The sequence below is a fragment of the Chelmon rostratus genome, chromosome 21 (genome assembly GCF_017976325.1).
Source record: "Chelmon rostratus isolate fCheRos1 chromosome 21, fCheRos1.pri, whole genome shotgun sequence".
Lineage (NCBI taxonomy): Eukaryota > Metazoa > Chordata > Actinopteri > Chaetodontiformes > Chaetodontidae > Chelmon > Chelmon rostratus.
The window spans coordinates 3,361,098-3,385,571 of NC_055678.1; the positions used below are offsets into that span (position 1 = coordinate 3,361,098).

General features: G+C 43.1%; 2 protein-coding genes across 8 annotated transcripts in view; both read left to right on the forward strand.

The window, feature by feature from the left end:
- Nucleotides 1-24,474, forward strand: part of ankfn1 (ankyrin repeat and fibronectin type III domain containing 1) — a 100,703-nt gene that overhangs the window by 15,566 nt on the left and 60,663 nt on the right. For all 7 annotated transcript variants that reach the window (XR_006007879.1, XM_041962678.1, XM_041962680.1 and 4 more), the window contains exon 6: nucleotides 18,556-18,593. Coding sequence is in view for 6 of the 7 variants with exons in the window: in XM_041962678.1 (XP_041818612.1) it covers nucleotides 18,556-18,593 (38 nt within the window). In the remaining variant the exon portion in view is untranslated. The remainder of the gene's footprint in view (nucleotides 1-18,555; nucleotides 18,594-24,474) is intronic.
- Nucleotides 12,059-14,081, forward strand: LOC121624787. Its single transcript, XM_041962685.1, has 2 exons — nucleotides 12,059-12,767; nucleotides 13,149-14,081. Exons 1-2 carry the CDS (start codon nucleotides 12,258-12,260, stop codon nucleotides 13,620-13,622), a joined length of 984 nt encoding a protein of 327 aa, XP_041818619.1. The 5' UTR covers nucleotides 12,059-12,257; the 3' UTR covers nucleotides 13,623-14,081.

Consider the following 24,474-nt stretch of genomic DNA (forward strand, 5'->3'; position numbering starts at 1 on the left):
GTTGGCTGTTTCTGGACATAAACATCTTTTTTCAGGGTCCAGACATCCGATCTCTGTACAAGTCAGTGGATCATGTGTGATTTTAAGTGGAGTCTCCCTCTCTGGTGAATCAGCAGTAAGTGGGCAGGCCTGATGCATCTGATGTCTGAGTAAACAGGCTGACTCTCAGGCTCCTTTTTAAAGGACTGAGTGGGTTTTGGGAGGATATGGCTGATAAGGGTCTTTTAAAGTAAAATCGGTCTTGCATCATCAGCGGCAGCTCGTCGTTTTTGTCAGTATTTCTTCTGTAGTTGTCCATTTGTCAGGATGTTAATGCCTTAATCCTTTCTCTATTGGCTGTGAAGTGATGGCCTCCTGACATGACTACAGTGTAAGAGATGAAGGACAAAATCCACAGCTCTCCTTCTGTCAGACGATAACTCCGTCTTATTCGGCATGTGAGGATATAAAGATGGACTTATGGTCTGAACCGTAAAAACTCAGAAACACAGTGATGAGGTCTGAAAATCTCTGATACGTTACTGCCTTTATAGCTGCACTAATCAATATGTTTGCATTAACAATGGATCACGTGACCATGTGATGTCTCATAGTGTCAAAGCCACAGAAACTCTGCTTCATCAGGTTGCTAGATTTGGTTTGACACCATGTTTTCTGTCTGGTTCAATGTTTCCAGTTATTGCAGGTTTAAAATCTTCTTGTCTGTTTTGGCTTAAAATAATTTCAGTGTTTTTCACTGAATAATCAGTGTTCAACATTTGATAACAGACCAGTACTGATGAACTGATGTCAGTGTCAGCGGAGGTGTATGAGGCACCAAAACTGATTTGTAGTTAGTAAGTGAAAGCAGCAGCCGATGTGTTTTTGCTTCTTTGATCACCTCTGTTTAGTTTTTCCCTGCCAAAGCTGAGAAGATGAGTTTCCTTTCAGACGGTGAGACAAAGATGACAACAACAAACAATAAGAAAGACAGAATGACAAAGACAAAACAACACAAAAGGACAGAAAACATCACAGAAAACATACAAAAATATAAACAGTCACTAAATTAGACTCTTTTGTCCTCATGTGGATGGTCAAAGCTCAGGTTTACTGTGTTACATGCATTACTAAGTTTGGCCGTTGTTGGTATTTCCACAGAAGAACACCTGAGGTTTCTCAGGTTCTGTCTGTAGCTTGATAGAAGTCACTGTGCAGGTTTTATAATACAGTTCAACTGTCAGTCAAACCTGGTTTGGCTTTGGTGGCCGTCAGACTTCACGTGTAGCAACAGGAAACCTCCACAGCTAATGAACGACGTTCCATCAGCCTCTGCTGCACATTGATGCTAATGTAGCATGCTACACTGCATAGCTGTATGTTAAAGGTAGCTTTGAGCTCAAAGCGCAGTGTCACTACATTTGCAACACTTTTTCTCTGTGTTTGTCTTCTGTGCTGATTCCAGCTTTCAGTGTCGCCTCGAACTTTAAACCCGATGAGACTTTTGTTGTTGAAGGTTTTGCCTCTGAATGGATTGAGGCTGTTTGAAAGACAGCGCTGCAGGTCTTCATCTGTGCTCAAATACATTCCTCCACTGTGGCTGCGTGGTGATAAAAGACACTATTTCTGTGTGTGTGTGTGTGTCTATCTCAGTGTCTCTCTGTCTCTGTATCTCTGTATCTTTATGTCAGTGTCTGTCTGTCTCAGTGTTTGTCTCTGTGTCTCTGTCTCAGTGTCTGTCTGTCTCAGTGTTTGTCTCTGTGTCTCTGGCTCAGTGTCTGTCTGTCTCTGTATCTCTGTATCTCTGTCTCAGTGTCTGTCTGTCTCAGTGTTTGTCTCTGTGTCTCTGGCTCATTGTCTGTCTGTCTCCGTATCTCTGTATCTTTGTGTCAGTGTCTGTCTGTCTCAGTGTTTGTCTCTGTGTCTCTGTCTCAGTGTCTGTCTGTCTCAGTGTTTGTCTCTGTGTCTCTGGCTCAGTGTCTGTCTGTCTCTGTATCTTTGTGTCAGTGTCTGTCTGTCTCAGTGTTTGTCTCTGTGTCTCTGTCTCAGTGTCTGTCTGTCTCAGTGTCTCTGTCTCAGTGTCTCTGTCTCAGTGTCTGTCTGTCTCAGTGTCTGTGGCTCAGTGTCTGCAGTTGTCCTCCTGTAGAGGCTGATGGCTTCAGCTGGTCTCTCCGTCCTCCCTCTAAGTGGATTTCGATGCTGTCGGAGACTCGGCTGCGCTCTGTCCCGTTGAATCGCGGTCTGACTGTTGTGTGATCTGTGACTCACACAGAGGATGTTGGTTAAACACATCATTACCACTCACTCGCTCTATAATCTCCAGTCGTTTCCCACGCTTCCTCCTCCTGGTCGGTGGTTTCATGAACACACTCAACAAGTGAAACTGAACAATTCAACAGAAACTGCTGTGATCGCAGTAAATGTTCAGGTTTTGTTTGTGACGCCGTCTCCCCTCGTTGTTGTTTAGTCGCTGCAGCGTGGAAACATCCTTGATGAGGCTAAGTGGCGAACACACTATGACCACTTTATCGACAGAAGTGTCTAACCAGCCTGCTGTGAGCCCACTGCAAGAAATGAGGCACAAAGTCCATAATCCTTTTGTTTTTAGTTCATTTTTAGTCAAAATCCACAGTCCTACCATCATTTAAAAATGTGTCTAACTGACGCTAACGTGATCCTGCATCATCAGTTCCAAGTTTACATTTTCTTTAAGAAGTGTTTTAGTTAATGTAAACATGTATCTGCAGTAAAACGTACTGCAGTATCTAAAGTGCACTTACAGTTTTTTTCTGTCATGTTAGCAGTGTGGCTCAGTGAATCATCGCTCCATCACTTTGATCAAAATGAAATATAACTGTTTGATTGGATTGTGATGAAATATGATTCAGACACCGCTTTGATTCTCTGACTTTTCATCTGGCGCCATCATCAGGTCAACATTTTAATGTGTCCAATGTTAGCATTGCCATCATGAGCATCTTAGCATATTAAATAGCTGCTAGCATGATGTAGACTCTTGTTAAGTCCATTTGAATCCAGTATTACAGGGAGCCGCCATCATTTTCCACATCAGATTGCTGCCCTGATCTCTGAGTGTCATCGAGTTTTAGTAGTAGTTCACTCCTTGTGTAACCAAGTAGATGATGACGCCTGAATGAAACCACCGAGCTGCTGTGAGAACAGAGAAAAGCAACATCCTCACATCTTCCAAGCTGGAACCAGATTGTTTGGTGCATGTTTTTAAATTGAAATTTTGTGTATGGTATACTACTGGGCATATTCCTGCTGTCAGTTGGATGGTTTTGTAACTACCAGATAAACCAAACACACATTTTCACTTTAGAGTTCTGTTCATTTTTAGTTGTTCACCATTATTGTTCACTCATTTTGTTGGAAAAGTAGAAAGTTTCTCAACGTGCTTCAAATATTCGAGGCGTATTGAAACTGAGCAGAAGCTCTAAAGTGAGGAGCAGAGCAGGAGCAGATGGACTGTTCCAGTAAAGGTTTCAGTTGAAGACGTGTAGTATGAAAACAGAGGTGCAGCTGGTGTCCTCTCGGCCCGGTGACATTCTGCTCCGTTGTCTCAGTAAATAATAGATTTCCAGGCAACACAGGCAGCCAGGTGACAGCACAGAGACAGAAACACGCCGGTGTTTTGCATTTCTTCATCCTGTCACTCAGGCCGCCGATGGAAATCCTCCCAGCAGCCCCTGGGTGTTTACCTCGCCGTCGTAAAACAGAGGGATGGTTGATTTTTGTTTTTGTGGAAAGTTTGTCTGCAGGGTGGAGAGGACGCAGCAGGTGGTGGACAGCAGCAGAGCCGGAATGAGGCACGCTGCATAATGCAGGACGGTGTCGCTTCATTACAGCGCTGTGTTTCAGAGCTGCTGCAGCTCATTATAAACCTGCTGAATCCTCCAGGGACCCCCCACCCCCATCAACATGAGAAATATAGAGTCTGTCTCTCTGTCCATTCATCTGTTAATTCATCCGTCCCTCACGTATGTCCAGATATTCCAAACATTCATTTCACACCTGCTTTCTGGTGAATTATTGACCAGGTAATGAGTCGTGTTTTCCTTTGTGTAAATCTGAGCAGCGATGCAGCCTGCAGATATTCCTCCAGTTCAGTTTAAGTTTCCACCAAATTTCATTTTTTCAACAAACAGTTTGCCTCTGAGGCTCTTTTTTTTTTTTTTTTTTTTTTTTTTTTTTTTGAAAGGCTCAAAAAGCGACGGCATAATTTGGACAGTCAATACAAGACATCACTAAAAAAAAACAGCAGGAGGCGGTGCACATTGTTCTCTAAGCGGTTTTTGGTTGTTGCATTAAAGATGTGTAACAATCTGTTTTCTGGCTCTGTGTGAAAAAGCTCTTTCGGCTGATGCTGAATTATGTCTCAGCAAAGTTGAACATTTTTCCTTCGAGTCTCAGCTTCAGTTAAGACCAGGACCCACTCTGAGAAAAGCCGTCATAACTACTCAGAAATACTCAGTTTGGGTTCTGTTTTTAGGAGCAAGCATAAAAACATTGATGAGCTTTTTCAGGCGATGGAAAGACTCCTCTCCACAGAGCTCCACAGGAGTCCTGACCTGCGAGGAGCTCGAGGAGACGGAGGTCAGCCACACATGATTCATTGATGACATAGAGACACAAAAGTTACCGCTTTGGTTAATATTAGATCATTTTATGAGCAGGTGCGTAATTGCTGTGGGGACAGGGGTCACTTATCAAATTATGGAAATTTGTCCTATTTCTAACGACTAGGTAATGAGAAGGACAGCTGTTTGTCCCTCCTCAGTATTCAGTAACTGACTGAACGCCTCCTGATTCACGTTCATGTCAACCAGCCACAGTGAACACAACAGCTGTTCTGAGCCGTTCTGTATCTGTGTGTGTGTGTGCGTGTGTTACTGAACGTCTGCATGTAGCTGCAGGTTAACAAGTTCGTACTGAAATGCAGTTTGATGGAGCTGGTGTCTGGACTTTGCTCCAGGTGTGGTGGATACAAACAGGTGAAGTGGTTGGTTAGGCTGCTTCCAGACTGCGTCAGGCTGCCCACGTGTGGCGCCGATGTCCCGCTGATGCTGCTGTGGAGGAACCTTTCCCTCGTTTCCTAAAACAGCCCCACTGACCAACTGGCTAATGGCCAAAATGGCACCAAAGGTTTATTTATTTACTTGTTTGTTTGTTCAAGCAGAAAGATGCTGTGACACAATAGATTCTGTAGTGAAATTGTGTTGTGGCTGCTGATTGTTTTGCACCTGCACAGATGCTGCTGCACAAACACTAACAGGACCAGAGTCTTTATGGTCTAGAGGCATCTGCCTCTGGGTCCGTTTTCATCAAACGTGTAAGAATGAAAATGCTCATAAGAACAAATGGAGGAATGAAGAAGTCCTTATCTAAGAGAGGAGAGTAAAACACATCTGTAGAGTGACTTCCTCTCAGCGAAGTGTCAGATGATCCACTCGTGATCACATGAGTAATCACATCTATGCTTAGTGCAGCGATAGCCAATCAGAGGCAAGGATTTGAACAGCATCTTCCCAAATGTTCCAAATCCTTAGATTTTACTTAGTAGTGTGTTTGTTTATGTGTAGTTAATGAAAATAATAACATAATTTACTTTATTTGGATAGCATCTGCTGCAGGAAATGCAGCTCAAAGTGTTTTGTAGAAAAATAAATCACATGAAGCAAATGATTCACATAAAAAACAGTGAACATAAAAACAAGGCTGTTTTAAAGGCATCTGGGAAGACGCCTGTTTGTAGAGATGTATTTATAATCTTTAGGACATGATTGAATTTAGGACATGATGAATAAATATTAATCCTGGGGATAGATAAAGTTCAAACTTAACAATATAATACAGTTTTTAATGTGTGTATATATATATATATATATATATATATATATATATATATATATATAAAGAAAGCAAAGACATTCTGCTGCAGAGAAAGGATCCTTTAGTACCACATTAACAAGTGCAAGCAAAATGATGCATATAAAGAAAATAAAATCACATCTTATCAGATGCTGAAATCATATAAGGCCAAAATCATCTGATTATTCTGAATTATGCGTACTATTCCAGATATGTAGGTGTTATTCCTCCAGAATGAAACCTCTGCAGTCACAGTGGAAGCATTTTTAAGTTGTAAGAACTTTGACTGAGGGATTCAAGGTTTGTGAGAAGAAGTTAAAGTGCAGGATTTGTAGTTTAATCTTCGTATTAAATTTCGTAACATGATGCATAGTCGGCTCCTGGTGTGTCCAGGCAGTGAGCTGCACCACCTGCTACTTCAGTTTCCATACAGACGGACAGCATGCGGCGCTCTGCAGTGACATGTGACGTGCTGAGGTACGGTAATGCACTGTGATGTGTGTAGCAGGACACACTCTGTGCTCTCTGAACACTTGGTTTCTGCTTCACATGTCGATGTTTCAGGGAACACAGCAGCTGTTAGTCTCCTCAGCACCAGCAGGGGGCGAGCTCGTCTTCTCCCCGCCACTCACCTCCCCTGGAGGAACCCTTTTTTGGGAGGTTTTTTGGCACTCTGCTGCTGTATTCTGATTCCAGTCATATTGCTTTTCTCTGAGCCGAACTTACAGCTTTTAAATCTGAAGTGGAAAGTTTGACAAGAGCTGTGACAATTTAATCAGACTGACTCTGAGCCGGCAGCTGTCTCACTTCACCTTTTCCATCAGGAGAGAAAAAACAGTGTTTTATTGCCTGAGGAGATCCAGGCAGTAAATTGATCTGCTGGCTGATGGTGCTGAGGCAGACAGATACTGTAAGACACATGATTAATCTTAACAAAGCTGCACAGGATGCCTTCTGAGTGTGTGGACAGAAGCAATCTTCTCGTAGCTGAGGAGGCGGCTGTCGTTCTTTATCTTTCTAATAGATATTGTGATCCCGGTTGTTCCTCTTCCTCTCTTCCTGAATCAACAGGTACATTTCCATAGAAATCAGACGGTCAGCTCAACGCCGCCACAGACTGCAAGCATCAGAGATAAACTCCCTCAGTTCAGACACACAGGAGTTATGATTCTCTTTATTTCTTTTTTATGAACCACAGCAGAGCTTCCCAAACCTTTGGGGCTGTTTAATGCAGAGCAGTGTGTACTCGTGTATGAGCTGTGTGCGGACAGCTGAACCAAAAAGCGATGTTCTCAGATTATTTCATCGTAGCTTAAAGCTTTCAGAGGTCTGAAGAGAAACACTGAAGTTGAAGTCTTTGTAGCAGAGATGCCAGCATTTTGGGCTTCAGGGAAAATGAGTGAGTCCCCATGAGTCCCCATCAATGAGGAGGTTTGCTTTGCTTCAACCAGGCCAGAGCAGATCAGGGTCAGGATTCAGGTACGAGTGGAAAAATTGACTGATACTAGTCAGAGATTCAGATATATCAGTACACAGCTGAAGTTTTTTCCCGAATTCTGCTTAAAGTTCTTACCACCTCTGATGCCCGGATGGAAAACCTTTTTTTTTGTTACTCATCTCTTCGTGAACTGACAGATGGTGTGATAGTCAGTCGTGACTGAAGCTTGACATGTTTCTTACACATGTGAAGGTCACAGCTTGTTCTGTGCGAATCTCTTTCAGTGACTTTGACATGTTTTCAGATTTAATTAAAGCCTCGTTAGTGAACCGGGTAGTTTTGTCTTGGTCTGATTTCATGTTCCTGTTTAAAGTATTTCAGAAACTGCACATTATGAAGCAAATCCTCAGGACTTTGCATGTTAAACCAGGTGGAGCCGTCAAATGTTGCACATGTATGTTTGAAAATAGACTGAAATTATTAATTGCTTATCAAAATAGCTTCTGATTAATTTTCTGCCACCTGATTTATTAATTTGTCACCTGATTGCTTTAGGGCCATATTAATCAGACTGCCAGTAAAACCGCTGCTTTTCTATTAAACTCCCATCCTAATCATTATTCTATTATACGACTGACTTCAAGGAGGGTTGATTGATCAGAGAGCGGACAGATTAATAGTTCATTAGTGACGGTCGCTGCTGGACAGATGAAGTGATGCGAGGTGAAACGATGGCAGCAGGCGCCTGCTTGCTGTTATTTGGGCCGTATGGAATAGAAATATGTGTTCCATACATAGAGCCAGTACAGGAGGGATTTGTGTATGCGTCCTGTTTACTTGTACATTTTTCTCAGGGCCGTCTTTGCACACAAACACTCACAAACACTCACACAGTGGTGCATTAAGCAGCCGTAGTCCCGCGAGGCTAATCATATCAGAGCACAAGTCAAGCAAGTCTTTCTGAACATCCATTAACCTGCTTCGTTGCACCAAATCCTCCATGAATCACCCCACCGTGAAATATTAGCTCCATAAATTCAGCCTGCCATCTTATTAAGCCTAATCCCTTAAAAAAACATGGCGCGGTGCCCCCGCCGCCGCCACCACCGCTGCCGCCCTCCACCTTATGAGTGTGTGTCCGCGTGATGTGAGAGTCCTGCATAAACAAACGTGGAGCGCTGCAGTCGCACACTCGACATCTCTGATGTTTCACTGCAGCACGAAACACAGGCAGCAAAATGAACTCAGAGTATTCAGAGTACTGACTCTGACGTGGTGACGTTATCATCATTATCCACTGATCTGCTAAACCATCTTTTATTGAATCAATGAATTGATTCATTGAATTTATAAACCATCTAAAAATAAATAATGATTAAAACCCAACATAGCTTTTGTTTGCTGTGATTTTAAATATTGAAGAAGCTGCCGCCGTTAACTTTCTTCCACATTTTTATTGTCTCTTGGTCGTGCTTTCATTTCCAGTTCATAGCTTTTGCTAAGCGAGACTGAGCAACTTGTTTGAACAAGGAACGTTAATAGAAGTGTGACAAAAAACAAATAAAGTGGAAGTAAAGACTTTCATCGTTCTGTGGAACCAGAAGCCGGATCCATCTGACAGTTATTAATGTGCTGATAATTGACAACAAGGCTGTGAAGTCAGTCAGTAGAATGACTCATGAATATTTTCAGGGATGATGACGCTCGTCCAGCAATTCCAGGGCGATGAATGAATCACTTGAGAAATGAACAAACATTGAATTGATTATTGGAACTGTTGATGATTTTTCTCTACATTGACTGACCAATTATTAACCTACACATGTATAAAACAATTACGGGTGAAATCATCCAAATGATTAAAATAAGTTTATGTAGTTTAGTTTATTTGAAAAAATGGAGATCGAGGAAAGGGAAGAAGACATACTGTAAGTGAAGGAAAGAAGAAAGTAAAAATGTGAAGAAAGTAAAAAAAGATGGGCTTTATTCCTGTGTCTCATTTGGCACATGTGAGGTACATTCAGACACATGATTCCTGAATGTTGAGCCCCCACCAGATGCAGCAAACAGATTTATTTATTGCTCAAACATATATGTGATTAACCCTTTAGTTGTATGTCTTTGGCGCCTCCCTCAGGACATACTAATGGTGGCGAAGGACAGCAACTGTCTGTCTTGTACTCTGGTTTGTAATGAGCACTGCAGCCCTAATGGGGGCGCTCTTCGGTGTCCAGCTCTGGTCTGTTTGATTCGAGTCTTAACTGACTTCCAGCTGAAGTCCAGCGAGCGTTAGCCGCGCCCACGCCAGGCAGCTTGTCACTCACCCAGTGGGCGAGCCTGCCAGGCAGCGCTCAGAGGTGCCAGACCCCGCGGCCGATGCCAGGAGGGACGGCTCAGCCTCCCCCGTCTGCAGGCTCCCCGCCCGGACATGAATGCTGGCATTGCTGGACAAATTAACCCGAGGAGAGGCCAACAAGCCCGCTACAGTTCAGCCGCTGACAAATATCAAAATAAAGCCTTGTTCAAATTAGCAAGGTGAAGTGAGAAGTAGTGGAGGAGGAGGGGGGAGGCAGGGGGGAGGAAAGGAGGGAGGGAGACAGAAACAGAGTGGTGAAGCGTGCTGTGTGTGTGTGTGTGTGTGTGTGTGTGTGTGTGTGTGTGTGTGTGTGTGTGTGTGTGCGTGTGTTGCCTCCACCTCAAATGATGTACAGGACTTGAAACAGTCGGAGGTGACAATATTAAAGGTCTAGTTGATTTTAAAGGATCTAGAAGTTAACAGTCAGGGCTTCTAATTCATTCAGATTGTTTGTAATAACTTAAATAACATTTTATGCATCTTCATTGGATATTGTTTCTGCTGATGTGCGTCACATGACGATTGTCTTCGCTTCAGGGCTGAGACTAACAATTAATCTAGTGACTGGTCATAGAGCTCCAAGTGACGTCTTCATGTCTTGTTTTGTCCGACCAACTGTCCAAAAAATTTAAAATTATTCTGGAACTCTCAGTTCATTTTCCATTTCCGTGCGGGGGTTATCATTGGATAGACCTACAACCAATCAGAGCAATGAAACGTGTGTAGGGCTGAGTAGAGGCAGACTACAGCGTGAGGAGATGAACTGAGCAGCATCAATATTTCTGTGAACATAGTTAGGTCCCATCAACTTTTGGTGTCTAAATGACTGATTACAGAATAGCTTGGAACTGGTCCAGTAAATCGCTTCAGCCAGCAGCCACGAAACAGACGGCAAAGTGCGTCCAGTCAGAGTGTTTGTTTTTTCCACTGACAGCTCAGATCATTGTTCTAACTGTGTGACAGCAGTGTAGGAAGGATCCTACAGAGATTGACCTTTTTGTTTGAGAGTAAGACCCTTTTTGTTACATCACAACCAGACTCCACTTACAGAAACAGTCATTTTACCTGGGGGACCATCTGAAGACACACCACATACAAACGCAACAAAAACAAAATAAAACTCATTAAACCATCTTGGTTCGTCTCTCCACTGCTCAAACAATCACCCCCGACTCTGGTTTATTCGAGATAAACTTTTAATTCCTGGATTTAGAAGTGAAGATATTCTGGCTCTGCACGTTGTTTTCCCTGCTGGCTCTCTGATGATCATTCTCTCTCTCGCAGCCATCTTGGTGGTTTCGTATCAGACCCGCCCCATATTAGATAAACAGTTGTGATTGGCCTGACATGAACCGGGACAGATGGAAATCTGTCTGAACAGTAGGGGGACCAGATGAGCAAAGAAAACATGAGCTCAAAGGTTGGTCTGGTTCCCAGGATACAAAATGAACGCTTTCAACAGACAAATTCATTAATACACTTATCGTTTCAGCGCTAATGATAATCCTGATTATTTTACTGTTGGGATTGAGATACATCATCATTCATCAGGATTATTTTGTCTGTATTTTGGGAATGAGATCCAAGTACTGCGGGCAAACTGTGTTCCTTCACGTCCTTCATACTGTAAAACAGAGTCTGAAGTTGTTGCTGTATTGTATCCTCATCATTTCCATTCTATCAGTACAGCAAAACAGACTGAGCATTGTAGAAGATGTCAATCAATTTTAATTAACACAGTATATTTTCAATGTCTTGACCTGACACTGCACACAGTGATGAAGAGGAAAGGTTTAGGCTCTTCATCTGTGTGTTGTGCGTTCCAGCCAATCACCCGGCAGCACTAATTGAAGCCTGCCCTCCGTTGCCCCGTCTTCTCCCAGCAGAGGGGACGTCCTCTGACATTAAAGAGAGGGCGTCCTCACGGAGCAGCTGAAGACGAACACGCTGGACGTCTTGACATCAACATAAATACCAGCAGAGTGAAAGAGGAATGAGACGATGAAGGTCTGATTCAGCGTCAGGTCGTTACACTTCACACCCGGCGCTGCCCTGCAAACTACGCGTGATCAAACCCGACTGATCGCACATTTCGTAGATGAACTGAAATACAGCAGCTGCACTGGAGATTCAAAAGTCATATTAAAAGACAAAAAATTAAGAGTAGAAAGGATTTTTGCAAGACTAAACTTTAAATGTTTTTGTGCTGAAGAGAGCCGAGTCACATCTGAACAAAGCTTTTTTTTTTTTTTTTACCCCAATATTGTTGAAAATCTAAGAATTTGAGTGTTTTCTGTATCTGGCAGAGAGTCAAGGGGCATGAACACAGTCTCTTTCAGCAGAGGGGGTTCTTATCAGGGCCTCTTCGGCTATGTACACACGTAGCCGGGTATTTTTAAAAACGAACATTTCCGCCCCTCCGTTTATAAAAAAAAACGTATCCACACGACCCCGTTTCTGAAAAAATTCCCTTCCACACATAACCGAACATCTGCGTTTTCAATAAGCACTCCAGACCTGTAGATGGCATTATTTCCCCAAATCACATATAATTAGCCCTCTGTTGACGTCACTTCCTCCTAAACATCAAACATGGCACCAAGCTCGTTTGTTTGGACAGATTCGGAGACGGAATTGCTTTTAAACACAATTTTGGAGTACAAACTTCAAAAAACGCAAGAAAACATTGACTGGGATTCGTGTCAAAGCAAATATTTGGATATATTGGCCCTGTTTTTGGAGCACTATCCCGCAGAGAGTAGCAATGATTTCCCTCATGAAAGGGGCGAGCTAACGCGGAGTATCCTGACCACTAAAATCAAGGCTGTGAGGAGTAAATATCGGTTGGCTGTGGACAACGGACGCAGAAGCGGCTTTGGGAGAGTCGTTCTTCTCTACTTCGAGTTGTGTGAACAAATATGGGGTGGTTCCCCAGCAACGACAACCATGTCGTCTGGCATAGAGACGAATGATTTGAATGATGGCCCTCCTGTTCCCTCCCCTACTGAATCCTCGTCCACCGTGGACCCATCCGATACCACTTCAGACACGGAGCAGGAGAGCAGTGTGGCGTCAGTGAAGGAAAGAAGACACTTGTTGCAGGTAGGCCAACACAGTATTTGCAGTTTTGTCTCTTTTGCAGTTAATTAGGCTAAATATAGTTTACAAACACACCTCGCCATCGTTCATAGGCTACATAACTTTGTTTAACAGTGACCATAACAAAAGGAATAACTTTTCAAACATCGTGTTATCTATTAGATGAATGGTTCAGGCTCGGCTACAGGCTTGACTGGTTATTCGTATCTTTGGGGCCAGCAATGGAACTAGAATCTGAACTGGTGTATATCAATCATAGAAATTAATTTCTATGTTTATCAACAATATGGCTGCGTAGATCCCTGTGACACCCATCAAACGAGCCCAGTAGTTGCACTGAAATAACCATTCTAATATGAACATTTTTAATTTTCTTCTTTAAAGGAAAGACTGAATGGACATCGGCACAGCCGATTGAGAAGAAAGCTGCCTGCGGAGAACCAGTGGCTTAATGCAGTGGAGGAGGACCAGCGTGTTAAGAAGAGACTGGTAGAGTTTTTGGAGACGTCAGAGAAGCAAGCTTCCGATAACTTCGCTAGACTTTCAGAGACACTTAACATGTTGACTACAACCGTGTCAGAAGGTTTTAGTGTCCTTAGACAAGTCATTCAGCCTCCACCCCCTCAGCCATCACACTACATGCCATACGGAGTAAGAGGGCACATGTCACACTCCCCATATACACAATCGGCACATCCCAATCAAGCTTTTCAGTCATTATCAAACAACCCACCTCTTGTCAGAGGAACACAGCAGAATGCAGGTAGCACACAAGATGCTGCTCATGCCAGCACAACTGCTGACACACGGCTCACAGGGTTTTCTTACACTCAAGCTCTTTTCAGTGATGAGTATTGATCATATTTTATATTTTCTTGTGAACATGTTCATCACATGTTCTTGTGATGAATATGAAGTTTACAGTTGGTTACAGGAGCTCAATTTAAGTTACTTTTTTGCATTTAAGATGCAAAGTTCTATTCTGTAGCATGGTTTTAAATGCATTGTTCTTTGCTGTTTCTAAGCGTACCAAGTATGACACAAGGCAATATTGATTTTCTACATTTGTATTTCTGCAGCAATGCTGATGGCAGCAGCTCTCATACTGTACATACAATATGTGAAGTAATATCAGCCACAGAGAGAAATGAAACGGGTCATAAAAAGAAAAGATTGTGAGGAACGAAGGGAAACATCCTTCAACAGAATTTTCAGTTTACTTTCATTGGAATATTAAGCTCTTATTTGCTTTATGTAAAGAGTAATTTTGCACACCAAAAGTTCAGTGACAAGTGCAATTTTTTTTTCAAAACTATGATTTCTATTTTCAAGAAATGTGTGCACAACCGTGCAAAATGTGAACATATGAGGTGCTGTTATCAAGAATAAAAGAAATTATGCCACTTGGCAGTTAAACAGCTTTGAAGAGTTTTGTTTGCTTTTATTTTTTAACATTGTCCCCTTTATGGATCCAGGTACTGGGTTAGGACTCTCCTGACCCTCTTCCCTTCAGCCGTCAAACTGTCTCCTCTGACAGCAACTGGTTTGGAGTCTGGCTGGTTGTCCCTGTTATGGCGAATGGCTTCAGTAACATAGTTGTCATCTATTGTGTCTTTGGAGGCTTCGCAGTAATTATGCAAAACAAAACATGCATAAATGACAAAGGGCAGGTCATGTAGATTAATATCCATTGCTCTCTTCAAAACTCCAAAACGGGCCTTTAGCCTCCCAAAGGCACATTCTATTACCATGCGTGCCCTGCACAAAGACAGTCCAAAATACTGTTCCTGAACTGTGCTTCCTCCATTGGCATATTCCTTCATTAGATATGGCAGTAATGGGTATGCAGGGTCACCCAAAATGTAAACTGGAATGGGTGCTTCATTGTCAACAATTTGTTTCGGGCAAGGAGGGATTTTTCCATTTTTGAGACAGTCATTGATGGTTGAGTTGGAAAAAACTCGGGCGTCGTGGACGCTTCCCGGCCATTTGACTACAACATCCATAAAGCAGTATTTATAGTCACATGTTGCCTGGATATTTAAGGTAAAGTTACCCTTTCTGTTCACATAATCAGTGGAGTTTGCTGAAGGCTGCTTTATCCCCCACATGGGTCCCATCCACTGCACCCTGCACATGGATCTCTTCGAATTTTTCCACTAGTGTATGCACTGCACTTTCAGTTGTTGGCAGTTGTATGAACTGGGGTCCCAAGTGCACCGTTATTGCTCTACACACCTGCCTGACAATGTTTGAGACAACCTGTCTTGACAAACCACAAGCATTAGCTGTTTTCCGTAATCTGCCCTCGTCAGCTAAATAGTAAAGCGTGCACGCAACTTTTTTAATGACACTGACGGATGATCTCATGACAGTGGACTGCCCTTCGATATAAGGACGTAGTAACTCCGACAGCGACAGGAGAGAGGACCGGGACATACGGAAATTGTCACGCCATTCCTGTGGGAGTACGACTTCCATCTCAAAATTTTCCCACCAGCTGGCAGTGCGTCCCGGTCTGATCCAAAAGCGGCGTCGACAACTTCGGCGAGGAACATGCCAACTGTAGGCCTACTGGTAATGATGGGGTAAATCACGGACCGCAATGTTGTCCGTCGCCTGTGCTCTTGGAGCAGTAGTTGGGATTCTAAAATTAAACATGTAAAAAGCGCCTGCACAATAATTAACGCTATCACAGCTTTCACGGCACTACTCCGGTCCATTACTCATCCATGCTTCTGCTCTGGCTTCTGCAGTAAACAAAGGTCGCATGTTTTACGTCAGAGCACATTTGTTATCATTTCGGCGCAGGTTGTGACGTTCGAAAACGCAAAACTCTGGTTATACCTGTCTACACGCAGACGCATAAACAGAGTTTTCAAAAATCTTCACTTTGCCCGGAGTTTTTAAAAATATTTGTTTTTGATGCGTTGTCGTGTGGATGACAGGTCAAAACGTAGGAAAATATCTTCGGTTTAGTAGATACCCGGCTACGTGTGGACGGGGCCTTCATCGGCCTCTTTCTGAGCACACGGGGTGGTGTTTGAGTCCATGTTGTCACTCCTGCTAATGAGAACTTTCTGTTCATGATGTGTTGTGCGTCTTTGGCGTTTTGGTCTTACACGTAAACGTTTCAGCGGTTTAGTTCGACATTGAAGGTCGGCTGCGTGCTTTATCTGAGTGCATGTAGCTGCTCGCTTGCAGCAGTGAACCGTCAACAGCTTTTTCCCTGTGGATTCAGCAATAATCTCGTGTTGAGACCGGCGGGGGGCAAAGTATCCGTCTCCACGACCAAAACCAAAAAACTGTTGCTGAGCTGCATAAAATTGACTTGACTTGACTTAATAACCGTCCTTCTCCTTTTTACACTCACTTAAAACTGTTTCTTTCCTGCTGACAGTGAACACATGCCCCCAACAAAGCTGCACAGTCAATGCAATAATAGAAAATGTTGACAAATACGAATCTGGATCTGTATTTAAATACACAGTGATGGACAGTTTCCTGTCTAAGCTATTGAAGCTTGATGAGTTGTACGATATTTAAATAAGTCGCACTAACGGGTATAATGAGTTCTGACCATTTAAAGTCATCATGTTGCCTCCGATAGGTGAAAATCTGCGGAAGTGTGTTCTTGTCATCTAAATTAAGACTAGGTCCTGTCTTTCAAGTCGAGTCAGTTTTATTTATAGTGCCGAGCAGCAGTTATCTCAGGGCACTTTTCGTATAGAGCAGGTCGAGAGTGTTCTCTTTGTAGTAATATTTATAGAGACCCAACAATTATCCCATGAGCAAACACTTGGCGACAGCAGCAAAGAAAAACTGCTGTTAAAGAAGCAGACACAGACAGACAGAAATCGACGTCCTGCTGATGGAGACGTCAGGAAGGTGATGACAAACAACTTATTTAGTTGTTCAGTTTGGAGGACTTTGGTTGTTTGTGTGTTCAAGAGCTTCAGCAGTTTGTGTCAAACGCTCTTTGGATCGTCAGTTGTTCTCATCGTGTGGTGAAAAAGAGCAAAGGAAAATTTAAAAAAGGAAAAATTAAATGTTCAAGAATTTGCTTCAATAAAGTGTCAAGTTGACAAAAATATTATTGAAATCAGTAACTGTCTGATGAAAGCAAGCATAAATAAACAGGAAGGAAGTATAACGTTATTCTAGCACGACGGTGTCCGCAGAGGAAGGAGGTCGAGGTCGACTGATGGGTCATCACAGCTCTGATGTCACTGTTCCTCTCTCGTTTCCTACCAATCAGCTTTGGTTTTGACCATGATGACAAATGCCCTTTAACCTAAACTTCAATCCACAGTGTTTCCCTAACTTAAATCAAGTTGTGTATGTGCCTAAACCCGATCGAACTTTAACACTTAAACACTTCTTTTCTGCATCTGGACCAGTTTCAGAAGGCTTTTACAGATGTTCAGAGAGTATGTGTCCTACTGGAGGGCAGATAGATTTGATGCATTCTGCCATTAATGTGGAGGACTTGTTGACCTGACAGTACTTTTAAATCAGGAGACGGTCTCCTCTGCACAGTGTGTTGATGGACGTAGCTATGGAGGATCCCTGCAGGGTGATGGGCTGTTAGTGCATCTTCAGACCTCCCTGAGGAGCCGGGGGGGAGGAGACCTCAAAGTGAGGCTGCCGTGCAGATAGCAATTTCCCCCCATAGCATTGTCTTCAGTTGTCAAGGTGACAGAATATTTTCACCCCATGCTGTCCAAACTCTGCCATTCCTCCATCAAATCAAACTGACCCTTCATCTCCCCGCTGCATCCGCTAACCTTCATTGCTGGGAAAGCACACTTTACTGTAGTTCAAGGTTTGAAAGACATCAGCAGGTGCTGCGTCTGCAGGAGGAGCACAGTTACTTCCCCCAACATTTAAACCAGTTCAGAAACTGGTTCTTAAACGCCACACTACAACTCAGAAACATGAAGACAGTTGCAGTCCAGCTGTCTTTGATTTGTGGTTTTGCCTGCAAACATTTGCATGTGATCACTTTATTTAAAAGTTTTTTAATATTTAAAAGAAGTTTATATCCAGTGTCACAAGTTTATCTGGGATTTTACCAACTTCTACTCCAAATGCTTTCATTATCTCTTCAGCAGTTTTATCTCGTCAGTCATCCCTTGCCAGTATGAACAGTCACAGAATATCGTACTGTTGTTCCAGCAGAACGGAGTATTCTGACTGTTGCCTTTCTGTCAATCATCACGAGTTATCACCAGAAAAAACTGAAATAACTCAGACTAATGATCAGACTACTAGTTTGAGCTGCTTCAGCATCATATCTGAGAAATCTCATAATAAAAACTAAAATACCCATGAGCCTCAGCTGCTGTTGCTATGGAGAATCAGGGCAGTAGCAAAGTCAGACCAAACTGATCCACAGTCTGAAAGTGAACTGATTAAATCTGATGAGAGTTTCATTTCAAAATGTCGCAAACAAGAATACAACTGTGCATTCAGAAATATTATATAACACTACAAACAGGTAAATGACATAATGGCACAGACTGTGGCTGCAGCTCATCATGTGTCAACAGTGTGAATCAGCGAACGGATGAACGCTGCAGCTGCATGCGTGATATTTCATTTGACAGTTTCCTGCCAGCAGAAGCCTTCAAAGCACCGACCGTAGCTCCTTCTATAAAACCTCTGTTAGGCGTTAATGTGTTTTCCTCAGTGGAGGCATTAGTGTGGAGTGGAATAGAGGTGGTGAAATGTTGCTCTGCATGATCCTGCATAGAAATTGATCATTTTCTCCTGTGTGTCTCCCTCACAGAGCCTGGGAACCACGAGCAGATACGACAGCAGGAAAAAGTAAGTCCTGTCTCTATGTGTCCTTCTACCATCGACGGGAAGCAGTGTCTTCAACACTGAATCGTCTCCTCACCTCTCACTTTTAGAAGCGCTGGAAGCTTCCTGTTCCCCTGCACTCTCACTCATTCTGCGTTTTCTGCTGAAATGATCTCTTTAGATGTTTCCTGGAGCTGTGAGCAATAGGTTGTGATTTATTAAACGGGAGGCATGACCTCTCCTGTATTTTTCTGGGGAAATGATCACAGGAACCAGATTATGTTCCTGTTCTTATTGTTTTCCATTTTCACTCATGAAATCCAATAGAAGATCTATTTTTAGCTGAAGATAGAAACCTTGACTGTAGTTTTGAATTTTAAGTGTGTTTGGGCTAAACTCAGAGAAAACAAGCCGAGACTAAAGCTGTTTTCAAACCTGCGGTACTTCATCTGGTTTAGTTGGACTCTGCGATCGTATTCAGGTCCAGACAAAAACAATGGAGACCATTTGCAGAAAGTGATCTCAGTCTGTTTGTGGTGGGTCGGGACCTGACCTTGATCCGACCTGGTGTAGCTTACAGGCTGGGATGCCGAGGAGTGAAGTCAGCAGCTAGCTGGAGAATGAATGGAGGTCTGACCTGGACTAGCTGCTTCATGTCTGTGCAGACAGGAGCTTCTTCAGGACCCTCTTCCTTTCTTTACTTTCTCTCTCCCGCCCCCAGCTACATCTCTCCAATGAGTGGAGAGGATTTTAGTGATGCAAGTCCAGCTTTAAAAAAAACACCCTGAACCTTTTTTGTTCAGTTGAAGCTAGCTTTGTTGTGTTTGCTCATTGATGTGAAAGCTGTCAGTCAGACTCTGGTGTGGACATTCAGAATGACCCCTGAACGGGTACGCTTCATTTGTGATGTGAAAGCGAAACGGACCAACCGCAGGCCTGTGTGACAGCAGATATCCGATTTTGGCATACATTCAAAAGCTTAACTACAACTAAAGCCATCTTCTGACTGACGTGTCAAGAAAACAGTCAGCATATAATCATCAGGTAACCATGGTAACATTTATATGTGTTACATGAGTGTTTCCGTTGCGGTTTATTTCAGTGAGTGAAACGTAGTGACACAGTATCATCCCACAGTATGTCACTGCAAATCACCTCTTTTTGTTCCTGTTTCTACGTGTTTGTCTCGATGACGCACAAAGTCTGCATTGATAGGTCTGATAATCAGTTACTATTATGGGACTCTTTGTGATTCCAGAGGCGATAAATAGTAAGGACTTTTAAGATAAGATGAAAGCAAAGCAAAGTGAGGAGTAGACTTTCTGTTCCTCCAAACGCAGCCAAATCGAGCTGCTGAAACACACTTATTTCAGCGCTGCCTCTCAGGTGAGCTGCAGTCTTTGACGATGGTCTGCAGAAAGTGAATGATAAGATAAAGAGATTTCAACACTCTCAGGCCTCCCACTCACTGTTTGTACACGAGCTCATTGGTCTAGCTGGCTGTCAGACAGCATCAATAGACTATGTCCTGAAGAGTCCATACACACTTCACTGAATTGGTTATGGTGCTTTAGTGAACTATTCACATTCAAGTAGTTTGACCCCCATGAACCTAATGAGAGACACAAGACTTATCTTAAAGTAGGAAAATGCACAGCTTTTGTTCGTGGAAGGGTTAAGTCCAGTGTGGCAGACAGATGTGAAGTGAGAAGAGAAAAATCAGCTTCAGCGCTTTAAAACAAGATCTGCATCACGTCATGAACAGATCAGATATGTCCCACAATCCTTAGCTGTACACCTTCACCCTGCTATTGCATCAGTCCTGGCTGATTTCAGTTGTCAGAGAAGTGGTCTGAGTTATTCAATGCTGTTATGTATCCAGGCAGCACTAATGGATTGTCACGGCCATGAGATCTGTCACTCTGTCATGATGGTTAAAAAAAGCAGATAAAAAGAGCTTTTATCCCTGAAGAAAAAAAGCTCAGAAAAGCTATTTGAGTATTTTGTATTTTTATATCTTTTTATGATTTGGAAGCACAGAGCAGCCGCCTCCATCCTCTGAACTCACCAAACTCACTTTTCTTTCAACAGCTTACAATAACATGACCTCAGACTCCACGTCCGTCTGTCTCCTTCCAGCGAGTACTGATTTACACTCAGCCGCTTTGTCTGGGTCACTTCACGTTTGTTACGTATGATCACACTCTTTAGCAGGAGTGTTTCTGAGAGCCACTCACATTATCAGCTCCAGTCACTGCAGGTCATGTGTGGGTATCCTCCTAAATGATCTAGTTTGTGGGTGCTGACCTGACTGAAAATGCAGACCCTGAAACCACAACCTTCACTGCAGTGTAGATGCATAGAGGTGATGCTGAGTCTGTCTTTTACTTGCTGCTGTTTGCAGTTACTGGTTTTAGTGTGAAACTTGATCCTGAGGTTGTCCTTGTACAGCACTGATTGATGATCATATTGATTACAAACAGTTTGCTGACGATAGAGGGAAACTTGCACTTCATAGCATGTTTCCAGGTGTTGGAGTTTTCCTACATATGTTTGAAAGGTAGTGTGTTCAGTGTCTCAGAGGCAGCTGTGTGAAGTCTAATAAATGTCTGCAGCTGCTCCTCAGCTCTGCTGCAGGCTACATTAGCTGCTGCTAGCAGAACATATCACAGTCTCCACTGTCAGTGGTCAAATTGCATTGTGGGAAATTTTGGCACCAGGTTTGGAAAGGATGAAAAATGTGTGGAATAAAAAGACAAGATCTCCGTTGCACTAATTTTGATTCTTCTTCTTTTAAAGAGCCGTCTGTTGTGGTGATTTACTAGTAACTTGCTAATGGTGGGTTGTGGAACTAGAATATATTGTACTATACAGTACCTTCACTGCACACCTGCTACGGCTAAAGTGCGTGCTACAGTGTAAAGTGCATGTTTCCTGTGGGGAGCTGCAGCAAACGCCACATAACGTCAACACATACCTGTACGTACAGGTACGCGCTGTAAGTGGAGCGCGGGTTACATTTGATGCACTGCAGCAGACACAGACTCGATCACGCCCGAGGTTGTTCACATGTTTGTCAGATCCCTTGAGTTTGATATTTCACGTTCAAGCTGCAACAGATGTCACCTAGTGCGTAATGTTTTCCTCCAACGCAAGAAAATATTGGCAATAACATTTATCATTTTGATAAATGATATATTATGAAATATATTAACATTAAGTCAGAGGAAACAATTATATCTCTACACTGTATGGATATCATTGTTTGTTGTTTGTGTGAATGCCACATCTGTATAAAACAGCCACCACCAGCGCGACACCTGTGTCACAGGTGTGTGACGTCTGTGTCTCCAATGGGAGTCTGTGTGAATTGATGCCCTGCATGCATAGCTTCGGTCAGATCTTAGTAGAAGCTAGTGAGGCATTTGATGTTAGGCTTACTGTGTGTATGTGTATATGTGCCTGTGTGTGTGTGAGAGAGAGAGAGTGACTTATGACCTCAGTTGTGTAAAACAGCAGAGTTTGCTCTGTGTTTGCTCTCTTCAGTTCACCCTGCTGAACTCCGGAGACTCCACAAACTGCCTTTTCATTCTGCTCAGTGGACCGGGCCGTGTGTGTTGTACGCCTCCAGTCATGTATTCTTAAGCCTAGTTTTGCTCCACTGAAGCACAGATGATGTTAAATTAATCGACCAGAGGAGACAGAACAAGGACAGACAGACAGACACAGACGTGGGAGGAAGACAAGAAAGAGTTGGAGTCATTTATAGGAGGTGTGTGTGTGTGTGTGTGTGTGTGTGTGTGTGTGTGTGTGTGTGTGTGTGTAACTTACAGAAAATGGTTGAAACTGTCCAGCAGAGGGGGCCATTTAAAGGAGCAGCCCAACATTATATGTGAATCCTCTTCTTCTGTCTTCTCCAGTCATGTATAAAAGCCCTCGTTTGAGTGACCCTGCAGGTGTGTGATTGGTCCAGCCGGTTCAAACTGAGGAAAGTGAAACTGTTTTAGGGTGATGACCTCATCGACCTTGTTGGTTGTGCTGATATTGATCTTCAGTTGTGTGATGAAGCTAAGGTGAATCTTCAGAGACATGCATGTAAACTGCAGCTGACTGGCTGGTTTCAGTCAACAGCTCAGCCTCCTTCAAACCCTTCAGCTGTTTTCACACAGTCTCATCTAATGAGTCTTCAAGCACAGTATGTGGAATTAATCGAGTATGCTGTGACTGCATGAGTTGCTGTTCAGGATGTGTTCAGTTTGAATAATCCGATAACAAGAACTGAGTCAGGCGGCCCAGCAGCATGATCGACAGGCGACAGATTCAAGCACCACAACATTCAGCAACATCCACGTCTTTAATGCTGCTCGATAATTCCACATATCTGCAGCTCCACTAAAAGCTCTGCAGGAGAGTCTGTAGTCCCACTGAGAGCACACACACACACACACACACACACACACAACCTCATCAGCATATTAGACTTTACTTTGTGGGATTTATTGAAGTGCAATTGTTCGAGTGTGTAGACATGGGTACCACTTTGCACCAACTGTTATATGACACACACACATACACACACACCGAGGGGCCCAAGGTAGCCATTAAGAACAATGGCCTATGGCTACGTGTTGCCATGGCGATTGAAAGGAGGAAAGAAAGGCAGGATCGGTGGAGCTGATGAACGGTGGAGAAACTGCAGCTCAGTTTATCCTCTGAGGACGTTTACATGTCGTCAGCTCATCTGTTCACATCACATCAGTTTATAGAGATTTATTGTTGAATAAGGATTCTCCTGCTCACCTCACCTGGATGTTTCCTGTTGTTTTCTAATCAAAAAAAGACAGATAAGAGGTTTGATAAGATGATTAGTTTCACATGTTTGTGAATCCAAGGATCTCAGCAAGCACCACTGTCTTCCTCTAATTCAGTACATCGTGACAAAAACATAAAATTGATTATTTCGAGCAGAATGAAATGGATGCAACACATTCCAGTGACACATGAGACCCTCGGGTAAAATCAAGTATAAAGGCTCTCTGAGTCTGTTTTTTTAAAGAAAACACTTGAGAGACTGTCAGGTCTCATTACCTCGGGCTGGTCTGCCCCCCCAAGGATCTCAAGCTGCATTGCTGATTATATGGGACTGAAAGGTTAATAAGGCGTGATTAAGATCCTTAAAGCTAATCAATAAGATCTTTAAATCAGCCTTTAAACATACTGGGAGCCAGTAAAGAGGCTCAAACAGGTCTGGTGTGTTTAGTCTGTAGACTTTTAGCTGAATAGTTGATTCGTTCGTTGTTTCTGTGTCAATAAGTTCACTAATAGTTCTCCAAAGCGCTGAAGGAACATGTTTTTTCTTCAGTAGAGGAATAACGGGCTCCTCTGTGGGAAGACAGTGAGTTTCCTGCCTTTCGGACATGTGAGGGTTTCATGTGACCGTGGTGAGATGTCGGAGGAGGTGTTGAATATCCCTCTGTGTGTCTCTGGATGTCATTTAATACCAGCAGTGTGATTTTGCACATTAATACTCTGAATGAATTCTGTCCTGTGTGTTTGCCAGCTCTCCGTGTGTCCTCTGACACTGAATATGATCGGGTTTCCTGCTGTCATATTAAACTACATAAGTCAACAGCGACGGCAAAGAGAAAGGCTGTTAATCCAGGTGAGAGCAGCTAAATATGTGCCTCCTCTCCAGGGGGGCTGCTGTTGCATGTTTGTGTCACTGCACCAACAGAAACATCATGAGATCAACATGCAGGTGGCTTTTTAAAGCACAACTTTTGTTTCACGTCTGATGTCAGTGGCACACTTTCTTCAATTATTCATAAAATGTGGGAGAGGCAGAAATCCTCTGAACAGAAGCATCACTCACTGTCATGCTGTTTGGGGGGGCTGCACTCACAGC

Coding starts and splice junctions, on each gene's coding strand:
- LOC121624787 (XM_041962685.1), top strand. CDS start 12,258: ATGGCACCAAGCTCGTTTGTTTGGACAGATTCGGAGACGGAATTGCTT. Junction 12,768..13,148: donor AAAGAAGACACTTGTTGCAG/GTAGGCCAACAC, acceptor TCTTCTTTAAAG/GAAAGACTGAATGGACATCG.